Below are 17,533 nucleotides of genomic sequence, written 5' to 3'. Positions count from 1 at the left end.
ATTGCAATCTTTTTCGACAAACGCTGGTTTTAGTCTTTCTATAGATACATTTATATGTTTTCCTTTATAGTTAATTTTGAAAATATTATCTGTAAGTCTTTGTATAATTTCGTATGGACCTTCGTAAGGCGCTTCTAATGGTTTTTTTACAGCGTCGACCCTTAAAAATATGTGCGTACATGTATACAGCCTATCCTGGATAAAATGTTTCTTTTTGATATGGTGTGCTGTGGGTATCGGTCTGATTTGCCTTATATGTTGTCTTAATTTTTCTAGGAATATGTGTGGATCTTGTAATAGCTCTTCGCTGAGGAAAAATTCTCCTGGTAGTCTGATGTTTTCACCATATACCAATTCCGCAGCTGAAGCTTTTATATCTTCTTTTAGACTTGTGCGTAGACCAAGGAGCACTGTTGGTAATATTCCTACCCAGTCTTTTTCTTCGTGGCACATTATTGCTGCTTTAAGTGATCTATGCCATCTTTCTATCATTCCATTTGACGCAGGGTGATATGCTGTTGTTCTAATTCTTTTCGCTCCGACTAATTTGGTTAATGCTTCAAATAGTTGACTTTCAAATTGTGTTCCTTGATCAGTTGTAATTGTAATAGGAGAACCAAATCTCGAAATCCACTGCGAATAGAATGTTGTTGCCACTGTATCTGCTGAGGTATCTGGCATTGGAATTGCTTCTGGCCATCGGGTAAACCTATCGATCATAGTTAGGCAGTATCTCATATTTTTAATCGTTGGTAATGGACCTATTATATCTATGTGTACATGTTCGAAACGTCCTTGTGGTACTTCTATTTTCGAAGGTACCTGTTTGTTATGACGGCTTATTTTGCACTTTTGGCATGCTAAACATGTACTTGACCATTCTGCAATATCTTTGTTCATCTTTGGCCACATGAAGCTTTTTCCTATAAGGTGTTTTGTTACTCTGCCGCTGGGATGTGACAAATTGTGTACGTTCTTAAAAATCTGCCTCCGTAAAGAGACTGGAACGTATGGTCTTATGCTTTTTCCTACTATGTCGCCATATATGTATTTATCAGAGCTATCGAGGAAAATCTTCTGCAGGTTCCATTTTTCTTCTGCCAAAATATTCTTTAGTTCGTCATCCTCTTGTTGCTTTGCCATTAGCTCTTCTGTTGATACTAGGACTGGCATGTCTATGGTTTCCAGTCTTGACATAGCGTCAGCTGCCACATTGTCCTTTCCAGCAACGTAAACAATTTTGGAAGTAAACTGTCCTACGTAATCCAACTGTCTGGCTTGTCTTGGGCTTGCTTTGTCCGTATTTTGCTTAAAAGCGTATGACAGTGGTTTATGGTCAGTCTCTATTATTAATTCTCTTCCTTCGACAAAATACCTAAAAAACTTTAAACTTTTATAAATTGCTAATAATTCCCTATCATACACACTATATCTAATTTGCGCTTTTTCTAGTTTCCTTGAGAAATATCCTAGTGGTTCCCATTTGTTATCACAGAATTGTTCTAACACTGCTCCAATTGCGTTATCGGAAGCATCAGTCTTTAATTTTAATATCGCTTTTTCTTTTGGGTATGCCAATAATGTTGCTGTGGCAATTGCTTCTTTGGCTTTTTTGAACGCTTCTTCCGCTGCTTGATTCCATTCTATCAGTCTTTTGTCGTGCTTCTTGGCACCTACCATATATTTGTTAAGTGGATCAAGCCATTCTGCAGCCTTTGGTAAGAACCTCCTATAAAAATTCACTACCCCAAGGAAACGTCGCATATCTGAAACAGTCTTTGGTTTTGTATAGTTTTGTATAGCGTGGACTCGCTCATCCAACGGCGCTATACCCTTATTATCTATCTTATAACCTAAGTAGTTTACGCTATTTTGAAAAAAATTGCACTTTGAAATGTTTATTGTTAGTCCATATTGCCTAAGTCTATCGAATATTGCACGCAGATGTTTTTCATGGGATTCCTTATTTTTAGACGCTACAATTATGTCATCTATGTAACAGGCACAAAAATCTAATTTGCTTAATACTATGTTCATAAACCTTTGGAACGTTTGCGCCGCGTTACATAAACCGAAAGGCATCACTGTGTATTCGTACAGACCAAAAGGTGTGATTACCGCTGTTTTTTCTATGTCTTCCTCAGCCAACGGAATTTGGTGATATGCTCTAGACAAGTCTATTGTAGAAAATATGTTACAGTCACGAAATTGTTGCGTGACGTCGTGTACATGTGGAATGGGGTACCTGTCTGGTACCGTAACGCTATTTAGTCGCCTATAATCTCCACATGGCCTCCATTCGCCGTTTTTCTTTGGTACCATATGCAGAGGGCTCGCCCATTGACTCTTGGACGGGCGACAGATTCCTTCGTTGACTAGTTGCTGAAATTCGGCTTGTGCGATTCGCAGTTTTTCCGGATTTAGCCTTCTTGCTCTCTCTGCTATTGGAGGACCTTTTGTGATTATATGATGTTTCACCGTGTGGCTGATGGGTTTCTTTGAGGTTGGTTTCGTTAAATCTGCGTACTCCCTAAAAAGTTCTAAATACGGACTATTACAGTTAATGGTCAAAATGGTTGGAACGTCAATACTTACTAATTCTGCTTTCCTAGAAAGCAATGTATTGCCGTCCAACAATTTTTTGTTTCTTAAATCAGGTAATAAATTATAAAAATGCAAGAAATCGGCGCCTATTATTGCTTTAGAAACATTCGCTATAATGAATCTCCATGAAAAAATCTCGACGGAGTCCAAGATTTAAGTTTAAAAGTTTTTTTCCGAATGTGTCTATTTCTGCACCATTTGCCGCGTATAACTTACACGTATTGTCTTTGGTTTCACTTATCGAAGTACGTGGAATCACTGAGACGTCTGCACCAGTGTCTATCAGAAAACATGCTCCTGTTCTCCTATCATTTACCATGAGGCGCAGGTTTCTCGTCGCGTCGTCAACTGCCTCTATTTGAGACGCTTGCATTAGTTTTCCGAAGGCTTTCTTTTATCCGGGCCTGTCCACTTGCACGGGGGTCTGCACTTCCACGATTGTTCCGCGAATTTCCAGTGGTAATAACATAGGCCGTCATTGTTTCGGTGTCTGCTTGATGATCGGCTTCTACTTCGGGATCTTCCGCGGAAACTTCGGTACCTTCTTCTGCCGCGCATCAATTTTTCCATCTTCTCTGTTAGTTGCGCGATTTCCCGCTTGATTTCCCGCTTGATTTCCGCTACCTCGCTGTTGATTGTTGTTTGAGCGGTACTTCTTATTGGCGCTGCTTCAGTAATGGCGGCCGTTTCCGGCAGACGCTCTCTCCCGAGGATCTTGTCACCCATTTCCGCTAACTTTGCAGGTGACGTAATTTCGTCTGCAATGGCGAGGATCTCTTGTATCCTGGTTGGCATCCTTTGCATCCATAACGTTAGGAGCATTTTTTCGCTAACACTATCACCTGCTAGGCGTTTCATTTCTCTCCAAAGTTCGGACGGTTTTTTGTCTCCTAACTCAATTCCCATTAACAATCGCCTTAGCCGTTGTTCGTCGGATTTAGTTAGTCTGTGTATTAAGGCTTCCTTTAAATGTGTATACGTACATTGCTCGGGGGGGATGCTAAGATGTCGTGTACCTCTCTTATCAGCGTGGTATCCAAATTCCTTAGCACCGCTGAAAACTTTACGGCATCCGATTTAACGTTGTACGCCGTGAATTCCTTTTCCAACATTACGAACCATAAATTTGGTTCCTCTTTCCAAAAAGCTGGAAGCGTTATATTTCTAAACTCACTGGCGTTGACTTCCTTTGTGTCGGTATCGGCACGGGCCACGTTGGCTTCGCTGGTTGATTGTGCCATTGTTCTTCTTTTTATTATTTTTTCTATTTTAGTTTTTGTATTATTTTTTTATTTTTTTTACGCGGACGTTCCCGGGTTTCGGCACCAATTTACTGTAGAGGGTTTCTCTATAGTAAAGATAATATTAGACTGAATTTGTTTTATGATCTTTATTGTTAGGATGCGACTTGCTTTTTTTTGTTGTACACTTCTCAACGGCTACGCACAGACTGTACTCGTCTGGTGACCACACTTGCTAGCGTGGTTCCCTAGCCTTCTAGTAACTTAGATGGCGCGACCATCGGTCGTACCGCTACAAATGTTGCTTGCGAGCGCCATCTACTGAGACGGAATATTTTTGTAGTCAAAACTGTTCATACACCTATGTATGACGGGTTGCCTATCTTTCGGGCAGAAAAAAAATTACGTCCCAAGAGATGACGCTCGCAAGCAACGTTTTCAAAGTGTGTCTGGAGGGTTGCATTCGTACAGGCGCGCATTTTTATAATAATTACAAAGAAAGTAAATAATAAAACACTTTCAAAAAATATTTGCAAATAAAATATTAAGTATTTTATTTGAAATAAAAATAAAAAAATCATGTGTGCAGATCACACACGTGTGTTAAAATTGAAAAAAGAATTATATAATAATATGTATAAAGAAAAGAAAAATATTAATAATAATAATTATATATAATAAAAACTACAATATAATAATATGTAATAAGTTATAACAAAAAAAGTATAATAAAAATCTAAAAAGAAGAAGAAGAAGAATAAATAAAGATCCACCTAGGTTATCTTTAAAAGTGGAAAAAAAAGAAAAATTTAATAATATACATAAAAAAAAGAAAAATAATAATAATATATAATAAATAAATAATTACATAATACATAATATATAATAAAAAGAACAATATAATAATATATAATAAATTATAATATAAAAACATAATAAAAATACAAATAGAAGATGAACAAAAAATAAAGATCCACCCCTAGGTTATCTTTAAAAGTGGAAAAAGAATTTTAAAAAAAGAAAAAGAGAAAAATAATAAATAATATAAAAAGAAGAACAAAAAAGAATAAAATTAAAAAAAATAAAATAAAAATACAAGAGGGTTTTATCTCCAACGTCGTTCATGTTTCCAACGTACGTTCTATCTTATCGTTCTTACGTTATTTGCCTCACTGTTTTCACAAGATATAAATTTTACCACTTTCACCCTGTTAATAAACAACCTTAAGCGGGGAAGGTGGTGTTCCATGGTATAGAAAAGCCAACAGTCCAAGTTACGTCGCGAAATATATGTACCTATCTTGCACAACCCTCTTTTTCTTCCTCTTTCTTCTTCTTCTTCTTCTTCTTCTTCTTCATTTTCTTCTACTACTACTATTACTACTACTACTTCACTTTATTTCTTATTAATATTTAGCTTATTTTATATAATAATAATAATAAGAAAGAAGTCTTTTTTCTTAAATGAGAAAAAGATTAATTTTCAACGTTGAAAGGCAAAACACCACACCACACCACCACCACCACCACCACCACCACCCCCTCAACTTTTCTGTGATTTTCTCAACTATCTCGTACATTTATCGCTTTTATTCCTTCAAAAGAGAAAAAATCCTTTTGAGGATGTATAAAACAAGCTGCTAAGAAAAAAAAAGTAACAATCTACCCCTATTATGATCAATATTTTATGAGTTTCCAACCCCCCTCCCCTCCTCATTTTTCTCCCAAGCTATTATATTTTTCTATTCTTTTCTTTTTTTTTTTCTTTACCTCCTTTTGTTTTCTTTTCTTTTTTCATTGTTCGAATTTTATTTTTCTCTCTTTTTTTTTTTCTTTCACTTTTTTCTACCCTTTCTTCTTTTTTTTTCCTTTTTTTTCTTTCTTTCTTTTTCTCGTTGTAATTTTCTTTTGCGTGATTAAACTACGTAGGAAAAGCAAAATATATAGCAAATTAATTTTTCCTCTTAATTCTTTTTCCCCCCACCCCTTTTCTTTCCTTTCTTTCTTTTATATATATATATATATATATTTTTTTTTCACTCGATATAAATTTATATGAAATTAATAAGAAAAAGAAAGAGAGAGAAAAGAAGAAAGAAAAAGAAGAACAAAAATAAATTGATCTAATTGAATTTATCGTTTTTAATTTAAGTTCATTTATTTTATTCCATTTAGTTACCTCATACTTATATATATATATATGTGGTACATCAAAACGTAATTTCTAAAAGGGTAGTTAATTAAAGTTCTGTTAATGAAACCGAGGAAGAAATGAAGGAAAGTCTTCGAAGTTACAATTTTGTTTTAACGTGCACCATCGAATTTATACAACAAACGACCCATTTGAGATTTTCGTACATTAAAACCACCCTCTTTCATTTTGCGAAAACATGTTTACACGATCTTACGTCATTTTTTAATCAAATTACTATTTTTTTTTCTCTTCTTCCTTTCTTTTCTTATTTTTAAAAATCTACAAAACGTGTAGATTGAATTAAAAAAAAAAAAAAAAAACAAACAAAAGTGTCAAACATTTTGTAATCGTTTCATATCAACTAAAAGTAATTTAATATTAAATAGAACTTGCCAACTACTTAACCTAATCGCTTGAATCAACCTCGTGCTATTAATAATCCATCCGTTCAAAATTAGGACTAAGTTTTAGGTTCATTGCTGTCAGTGATCTTTGCACATCGATTTGAAAGTTTTATCGTTGGAAAACAGTATAATAATGCATAAGATTAATCGGAAGAAACTTGAACTATCACTTCTGTGTATAATTAAATTTGACGATAAATATTTGATTTAATATTTATTAAATTTGACGATAAATATTTGATTTAATATTTATTAAATATAAATAAGAAATCTGCTTAAAAATTTCTTATATCAAAGTTTTGAATTATATTAATCAATTGGATCACAATATTATAATCTATTAAAAAGAAATCAAGAGGTTATCTGTATAAGTCAAACAAAAAATAAAATATTAAATATTATAACTTATTAAAATAAATATTTAAATAAGAAATCTTTTTAAAAATGTTCTTATGTACAATTTTTGAATTATATCAATCAATTGGATCAATATTATAATCTATTAAAAAGAAATCAAGAGGTTATCTGTAAAAGTCAAACAAAATAAACAGAAAATCAACATTTTATTTGATTAATCATCGAATATGTTTAATCCTTTGACTGCTAAAGGCGTATATATATATATACGCTCTCACAAATTCATCAATATACACGAAAGGCGTAAATATACGCCCTCTGTATTTTTTTACTATGGCACCTGTATTGCTATATTACCGATTAATTTAACATGGAATTTATCGTGATATGTAACATAGCAACTAAATATTGGCAATTATTTCAATGTCATTTAAGTTAATTGCATTTTATATTTGAAATTCGTCGTTTATTTTAATTTTATTATCTTTATTCGTTCATTATCTGTTTTATTATTTTTATATAATTAGGATTAAAATTATTCAAATATTTTGTTAAAGTTATTATACTGTGTGTTACATTTAAACAATTTTCTATTTGTCGTTCTTTTATATTTAAATTACCGATTATTATTAAAGGGATGCACAAAATAAATAAAATAAATTAACCCCTTGAGTAGTGAATTTTATCGGAAAATTTTAATATTAATTTCTTACTATATGAATTAATATAAGTAAAAGTAATACATTTTATTTGGAATATATTTCTATTGGTGACATATAAATATATATTTTTTTTGCAACAACATTTCAATTAAAAGATATAAATTAAATATATATATAAATAAAAACAAAATAGAAATATTTATATATTTATATAAATGACGAGTCTCACTCGTCAAATGTACCCCAAAGGGTTAAAATAGCTTAGAAAAATTACTTAGAAAAAAATTACAAAAAAAATTGCATACTTTTATTTTATTTGCCATTCATATTAAGGGATTGGTTCGAGAGCACGTGCGCCACAATCAAAGGGTTAAAAATATAAAATATTTGATTAGAGATCATATCAAACGTGATAATACACGAATCGAATTAAAAGGAAGTTTAAATATTTATATATTTCTATATAAAGTATGATAATCAATAAATATTTTTACTTTGTACATTCGTTGAATATATTTAGATGAGAATAAATATTTGATTGGTGCGTATCAAAATGATAGAAAATATTTTTAAAACATATAAGCTTTTGATAAAAAAAAAGATAAAAAGTATACAAGTACTTTCCCAAGAGAAAAATATTATAACGTTCGTATCAAATATTACCCCCCTCCCCCCACCACCACCACCACCACGACCATTTTTTTCTCAGAAGAAAAGACAAAAAACCTTGACTTCTCAAACGTATAATTAAATCTTATGAAAAAAACATGATAAATATTATTAATCAGTGACCATAAAGTAATTGGCTTAACGATTTGTTTTTTAAAATAGTATATTCAAGTAAGCAAGAAGACAGTAAAGTAAGAAATTAAAATGGATGAAGAGAACTTGAACTATTACTCGAATACCAAGAGAATATTTAACTTAAATAAGCCATAAACTTTTTCGTCTTGTCGTATTATCAAGTTTCAAATGAATATTTTCTTCTTTTTATTTGTTGGTTTGTTTTTTTCTTGCTTTCATACTTTTAATTTTCTTTTTATTTATTTATTTTTTTTTTCAGGACAAACGAATATTCCTCTTACCATGGATCATTAACATGATATCTTGCAGTACGATTGACATTTCACACGCATTGTATTTAATCATCATAACGGTGAGTATTTTAATTATAATGATTAAAATACAATCTCTATTGATTACATTATAATCATATATATATATATATATATATATTTATTATTATTATTCTTATTATATATTATTATTCCTATTATTATATTATTATATCTATATATGTATATTTATATCTATTTATTTTTGTATATATTTATGTATAGATATAATAATATATAAATAGAAATATAATAATACATAGATATATTTTATAAATATATATAATATAATATATTACTATATCTATATATATATATATATATATATATATATATATATATATATATATATTATTATTCTTATTATATATTATTATTCCTATTATTATATTATTATATCTATATATATTTATATATCTATTTATATTTATATATATATATATTTATGTATAAATATAATAATATATAAATAGAAATATAATAATACATAGATATATTATATAAATATATATATATAATATCTATTAGATCTATCTAATATTATATCTATCTAATAATATATATTATATATGTAATATCTATTATAATTTATAATATAAATATAATATAAATTATAATAGATAATTATTAATCTTTTGAAAACGATTTATTTCTAATATTGTTGCTTGTTTTTACCTGTAAATATAATTATAACGTTTTAATTTTAGTATTTTATTCATTGTAATGTAATTATTTTATCAGTCATGCGCAGTGATGATTACCAGGATTAAATTTGGTTATAATATAAGTACGGTGTATTAGAATATGAAAATAATTGTTAATTAATCGAAAGAAATGTCTATTGTTATTTGAAAACACCGAGTATATGATCTTAGTACCGTCTTCCTCGAAATTCACCTTCTGACTGGTACGTTGTCCTCTGTCAAAATTCTTTTATTCAATCATGTTTATATGACTTTTCGAATGTCGCACATGCGTACAACGGTAATAATATTCCTAATAAAGAGTATTTAACATTAAAACGTTCTAATTTTAGTATGTTTTGCATTCTAATGTAATTATTTTATCAGTCATGCGCAGTGATGATTACCAGGATTAAATTTGGTTATAATATAAGTACGGTGTATTAGAATATGAAAATAATTGTTAATTAATCGAAAGAAATGTCTATTGTTATTTGAAAACACCGAGTATATGATCTTAGTACCGTCTTCCTCGAAATTCACCTTCTGACTGGTACGTTGTCCTCTGTCAAAATTCTTTTATTCAATCATGTTTATATGGCTTTTCGAATGTCGCGCATGTGTACAACGGTAATAATATTCCTAATAAAGAGAATTTATTCGTAAAGCTTACATTGATTAATTAACAATTATTTTTATATTCTAATACACCTTACTTTCAGGGACGGGAACAATGGCGGGATTTGGTATTTGCGGCAATGAACTTCCGAATTCATAATGCCAATTAATAATAATAATAATAATAATAATAATAATAATAATAATAATAATAATAATAATAATAATAATAATAATAATAATAATAATACACCCTACTTACACTATAGCAAAATTTAACCCTGGTAGTCATCATTGCGCATGAGCGATATGATAATTATATTAGAATTATAATTGTATATTTAAAAATATATAATTATTTTTATATATTATAAAATAATGAATATATAATAATATTATAAATAATATTATAAATAATTAATAAAATATTATTAAATTATATATTATAAAATATATAATTAATTATTAATTATATTTAAACAATGCTAAAATTAGAACGTTATAATTATATTTACACGTTAAATATGACAACTAAATTTCTGATAAATGAAATAAAATTATTTAAATAATAATAATAATAATAATATATATATATATATAATTAATATTATTATAAAATAAATAATATTATATTAATATATATTAATATGTGTTATATTGTATATTATATATTATATATAATATCATATTAATATTATAATATATATATATATATAGTATAACATAATAATAGTAAGAAAACGTTCGAGATAAAATTATTTAAATAATATTATTCATATAACCCATTTTTATATTTGTATTCTCGATATATGGACTTAGGATTTTCCACGCGAACGAACTATAATACAAATCCGACTTATTTTTAAAACCCTATAATAATAAAAGAGATAAAGAAAGAACAAAAAATTGATCTAGGTCAATCGTATGAACGAAAAAGATAACCAATTTCGAAATGACATCTTCCTTCCGACCTTTTCATACGTAAAAGCTAAAAAGAAAAGAAAAAAAAATGGTGAACGGGATCATAATGATTTCTCATCATCAGATCGGTCAACTTTTTTACTCGACTTTTCTATCTTTCTTTCTTTCTCTCTCTCTCTCTCTCTCTCTCTCTCTCTCTTTCTTTCTCTTTCTTTTTCAGCTTTTATTTTCTTTCTATTTGTATTTACTTTTAACGTGAACAAACCATATACACGATCATCCTAACGTGTGGCAAAGAAATGTGTTTCTCATGAACGTGACTTTACCTTAGGAAAGAACAAATTGAAACTATTTGGTTGTGTTGCGTTATTAAGTTTTTTCATCCTATTCGTGTGTACATATAGAAAAAAGAAAAAAGAAAAAAGAAAAAAGAAAAAAAAGAAGAAAAAAAAAAGAGATAGAAAAATTCCCTTTTTAATAATTGGAAGTAATGTGTGCTGGTGTTAAATGCAATGTTAAATTTGTAAAAGTAATCATACAAAAATCAATATAATGAAATAAAAAAAAGAAATGAAAAATGTACCAACGTAGAGAAAATAAAAAGATAATACAAATATTTGATCGGTCAATTTTATCGTATTTTTTTCTTTTTTTTATAGTCTAACCTATAAAGTTGTTCATTTAATGGTTCGTAACATGACATATATATATATACGAATAAAAAACGATTGAAAAGATTCATTGATTGAATTTCTATATGGAACACAAATCGTAAATAATCGATTAACAATTGATATATTATATATTATTTGTTTTATAATATATATTTATATATATTATATAAATTTATACATAATATTTTTCATATAAATTTTATAATATATATATATATATATATATATATATATATATATTTTAAATACCTAATTTTAAATCTAAAATTTATATTAATTTATATATATTTAAATCTAAAAAATTATAAATATAAATTATATATAAATTTAAACCTAATATAATTTATATTATTATTATATTATTATATTATAATTATATTATATTATATTTATATTATTTTTTATTTATTTTTATTTACATTGTATTTATTTTATTTATATTTATAATTATTATATTAATTTATATTATGATAAAATAATAATATAAATTATTAGGTTTATTATATATTATTATTATTATATTATTATAATATAAATTTATATTATATATTATAAATTTATATATATAATAAAATATCATTAATACATAGAAACAATATTTTTTGCATTTCATTCTGATAAATCATTTTTCTTTCATTTCATAATTTTTTATAATTTAAAATCAAGTAAATTTTCAACCACAAGAGATTCATTTGCAATTATATGATTTAATTAAATTATTAAAAATATAATATATATTTTAAAAATTGATTGAAAACGAATATCTGATCCTGTCACCCCCTATCAAACGATCGAACGTTATTGAATTATCGTATGAAGGTTTCTTTTTGTTTTTTTTTTCATTTCTGTATCGCTTTATTTTACGTTAGTTTCACATTGTATATCGGTCGCAACACCTTCAATTCATTCTCACAAAACAACGTTTTCCTCTAACCCAAATCCTGCCAGCTTGTTAGCAAGCGTACAAGAGAAACAGTATCCAATTTCCTATACAATCGATAGAAAAATAAAGACGCTAAAAAGAAAGAAAGAAAAAAAAATTAGAAACAAATAACAAAAATTCAACATGATTTATATTTATGTGTTATATATAAATCTATACAATCCCAAGAATTAAAAAAAAAAAAGAAAAAAAGAAAAAAAGAGAGAGATAAAAGAAAGAAAAAATAAATTAAAATTTTTTACAGAATGCAAAAACCTTTTTTTTTCTCTTCTTTTTTATTATCCCTTTGTACCTGTCGCGTCCTTTTGTTCCCATTTTTTTCTTTTTCTGTTTTTATAGGAATTTTTTTTTTTTTTCTTTTTTCCATTTTCTATCTTCACACCTTTTGTCAATACAAAAAACAGCACACGTTCAAAAGCAAATAATTCAAAACCTTTTTGTCATTTTTTCCTGTTGCAGCCAAACTTTAATCCAATAATGGCGATGCTCTACACACTCAACTTTTTCCTACTGTGTTTAAACGTTAGTATTTTTCAAATTGTATTTTATCATTGATACATGCATACAAAAACCTACATACATACATTTATATATATATAAAACGTATTTTATATTTATATCATTTATTAATGATAAATAATTCCAATGATATAAAATGAAAAATTGAAAAAGAAAATAAAAAAGAAAATGAAATTAGTTCATTGGAATTATTTTTTTTTTAATTTATTTTGTCATAAAAATATTCATTTATATTATAATTATAATTATAATATAATTATATATAAAATAATATATTATAATTTTCAATTGTAATTATAATATAATTATATATAAAATAGTATATTATAATTTTCAATTGTAATTATAATATAATTATATATAAAATAATATATTATAATTTTCAATTGTAATTATATTATAATTATATATAAAATAATATATTATAATTTTAAATTGTAATTATAATATTTATATATAAAATAATATATTATAATTTTAAATTGTAATTATAATATTTATATATAAAATAATATATTATAATTTTAAATTGTAATTATAATATAATTATGTATAAAATATTATATATAAAATAATATATTATAATTTTAAATTGTAATTATAATATAATTATGTATAAAATATTGTATATAAAATAATATATTATAATTATAATTATAATAATATTGTATTATATCATATTATATAATATTATGTTACATTATGTTATATTATAATTAAAAGCATGTAATTAATTATGTAATTAATTATTTATATATAGGTGTACTCTCTTCTATGTGTTATCTCACAATATCAAGAATATTTGGCCGATCGTGGTACGGCAGCGGATGACAACAACTACAGGGTCAGTATTCTGAAAGTCTCACGAAGAAAAGGGCAACGTGATAAGGGAGGAAAAGTTAAGTGTACAAATATTCATTTTTTTTTCATCATTCAAATTCATCATTCAAATTCACTATTTTTATCTTCAAAAGTTCACTTTTGTTTTTTTTTTCAAATGAAAAACCTTAAAATCGATATAAAAATATTTCCACTAGTTGTACGTTGAAAATAGTTTTTTCCACAAACTTTATCACTATATTAAAATACGAAGAAGTCGTAAACTATTATCGTCGTATAAAAGGAAAGTATAAAAATCGATTGATTATAATATTATTTTAGTGTTTCCGGATCATATGACAATGTGGCTAAAGACGATTTCACGTGATTTACAGTACTTACAAAAATATTATCTGATATTCGGCACAAAACGCGTTTTATCCTTTTATATATGTAATATCAAGTAAGAGCCAATAACAGCACGAGAATATAACGAGATCTTTGGTATTGATCGTTTTTCCCTTCTTTCATCTCGATTTTACCACTTCACTAAATCGTATCAACGCGGTTCTACCTATTTATATCAATCTTTTTAATTATTTATTACTCATATAATAATAATAATATTATTTATTTAGAAAAAAAGACATATTTAAAACAATTTACAAATAAATAAATATATTAATGAATAAAGTAATAATTAAATTAATCAAATTAAAACAACACTCATCTAAACAGAATTAAAAACAAATTTAAATTGTATTTAATATAAAATAATAATTAAATTTTAGCAATAATTTAAATAAATAAATGAATAAATAATAAAAGTAAAAATTTTTAAAAATAACAAATAAATTAATAAATAAAATAATAATTAAATTAATAAGATTAAAACAACATCTAATCTAAACAAAGTTAAGACAAACGCGATTATTATTATTTTCAATTAATTTTTTTTATATGTAATCTTATATATATATATATATATATATATGTAAAAGAAAAATATACGTGTATAAGTACGACATATCTTTGAATTTCGCTTACCCTGTTGTCGTCGCAACCCTAAGGGAATAGAAATACGATGCATCAGCTTCTTTCGCTTGACTTTACTCTTGGAATACCGATGTTCACTTGATATATACAGTACTAGTCGAGATATAAAGCCTGTATACAACCTTGTTACATTTTCAAGAAGAACCTATCCTTCTTTAAACGATTTTCACAAATTTTTTTATACAAACTACAAAATGATTTCTATGAGGATGAAACAAAAAAAATGTTCTCACGTTTCATTCAATTTACATATTTTTTTTTTTTTAACGTTATCTAAACAGCCTGAATCTTATTATAATATTTAATGAGAAATGATTTATACCCCTTTTTTTTTATTTAAACGATTTTCAAACTCATATATATATACATTGAAATTGTATAATTTGAAATGAAATTACAACGTTACGTTAAAGTAGAAATACAGCATATGCATGTCATTAAATAAATTTGCATAATTGAAACAACTTAAATCTTAATAATTTGTTTTTAAACGAATTTCAAACTTATATACAATCCAAATTTTCATTTGAAATTAATTATACGAGAAATCGATTAAAAATTATTTCATATTATATTTATATTTATTTAATTACTAATTTAATTATATAAAAATGAGTGCCTGTTCGTATGCAACTCTCGAGACACACTTTGAAAATGCTGCTTGCGAGCGACATCTACTGGGACGGAATTTTTTTACAGTCAAAACTGTTCATACACATATGTATGACGGGTTGCCTATCTTTCGAGCAGACAAAAAAATTCCGTCCCGAGAGATGACGCTTGCAAGCAACATTTTCAAAGTGTGTCTGGAGAGTTGCATTCATACAGGCGTGAATTTTTATAATAATTACAAAGAAAGTAAATAATAAAACACTTTCAAAAAATATTTGCAAATGAAATATTTTTATAAATAATGATATAAAAATTGAACTCTAATATTGTAATTAATTTATGCATATTTTTAGAATAATATTTAGTATTTTATATGAAATAAAAATTAGAAAATCATGTGTGCAGATCACACGTGTTAAATTCATTAATTCAATAATAAATTCGATATAAAAAGGATCAATAGAAATAAATGATATTAATTAACATATAATTAATTACCGAGGCATATAATTTAATCGAAGTTGATCTGATTGCAATTAAATGACTATATTTGAAAGAATATTCAATAAGCAAGTAGAGTATTATACCCAAAGGAAACAGTATACCATTGATTAGGCATACCAGGATAATCAAAGAGGATGATTCAAGCTTTGAATAGTTTGAAGTGTACTGATTGTATACCAAACAAGGTTTAGTGTAAATCGATGGGAATCACTTAGTAATATATTATATTATATGTGTATGCATCTATTCCTCTGTGACTCAATGTAGGAAACGATAATTACGAAATTCAAATAGATCTCTCTGATGTAAGAGAAAGCCATTGTATATTATAATTATTATCCTTTCTGTATAAATCTGTACAAGTGTTTACATACGTATTCAAAACAATAATTCTCTTCAAAATAATACAAATATAATAGATCAATAAATTATATGTATTATTATTAGAACATTAACACTTTAATGGCCGCTCACACAACATTTGTGTGATAGCCGAAACAATTTTTATTAACTTTTATTTATTTATAACTGTATATATATATTTAAAATTATATAAAATTAAATTTGTTATTGTTTTATGTTAATTTTTGTCGTGAATTTAATAAATTTTGTTTGAAATGAATTCTTCAAAAATATTATCGTGCCCCATGGCAACGTGTGATTACATAAACGTGCGGCCATTAAAGTGTTAAGATATTTATTATCATACACATTATTGCAATATTATATTATATGCAATATAATTAAATATAAATTATAATATTTGCAATATTACAAATGAAATTTGAATCGAACAACCATTCTTTCTTTGTTTCCACTTTTATGTTTTATCACAATTGAATAAAAAATTATTCGAAACAATGGTATTCAGGTAAAAAAAAAGGTTTTAAAACAGTCATTATGCGACATACTTTTGAAGGTTCCAGTTGTGAGATACACGGTACAACCAACAACAACTGCAACAACATCCTGTTTGAGCTCACGAAAAACACCTACTACCACTAACGAGACGAAGATAACACCAACACCAACCCAAAGTCCAACTACATCACGGTATCTTTCCTTTCCTATAAAGAGTCCTACGGTAGGACGAGCACATAAAAAGCACGTTCAATTTCCGGACACTCCAACGTCAACGTCGAGTTCAACGCCAACGGCAATACCAATGTCTATGGAAAAATCAGGTGAGTTTCATCTCTTCTACTATCCTTTGATCAATTTACCAATAGTGAAATACCAACTGACAATATAATGGAGGTCTAACTATATAAAAATATCTAAACATAATTTATATTTCAATAAATAATTATTATTATTATTTAAATGGTGTCACTTGAATGAAACTTCTTTGATCAATTAACCCTTTCTTTCGAGTACTATTGATAGTGTGTATATATATATATATATATATATATATATATATATATATATGTCACGTAATTAGAAAATTAATAGACCATAAACAAATAGGACAATTTCTGTACAATTTTCTAATTCTATAATTACACATAATATTTCTTTTTTATAAATAATATAACATTACAATCACACAATCCTTGATTGAGATATGCAATCATGTTAACTATTGTACTACTGATACAGTAGTA

At 26.7% G+C, this 17,533-nt stretch overlaps 1 protein-coding gene across 3 annotated transcripts in view; it reads left to right on the top strand.

Annotated features, from left to right (window-relative positions):
* LOC107074520 (uncharacterized) overlaps positions 1–17,533 on the top strand; it is a 29,218-nt gene that overhangs the window by 10,498 nt on the left and 1,187 nt on the right. Inside the window, exons 4-7 of one of the 3 annotated variants that reach the window (XM_015336031.2) lie at positions 8,526–8,618; positions 12,876–12,938; positions 13,696–13,779; positions 16,846–17,110. In XM_015336031.2, coding sequence (XP_015191517.1) covers positions 8,526–8,618; positions 12,876–12,938; positions 13,696–13,779; positions 16,846–17,110 — 505 coding nt within the window. Of the gene's footprint in view, positions 1–8,525; positions 8,619–12,875; positions 12,939–13,695; positions 13,834–16,845; positions 17,111–17,533 lie in introns of all 3 variants that reach the window. The other 2 variants (XM_015336030.2, XM_089170776.1) reach the window with 2 other exon arrangements.

This window comes from Polistes dominula, unplaced genomic scaffold (genome assembly GCF_049000335.1).
Source record: "Polistes dominula isolate Pdom_NZ unplaced genomic scaffold, Pdom_raw_medaka contig_79, whole genome shotgun sequence".
NCBI lineage: Eukaryota > Metazoa > Arthropoda > Insecta > Hymenoptera > Vespidae > Polistes > Polistes dominula.
This window is presented reverse-complemented; position numbering and strand designations above follow the sequence as displayed.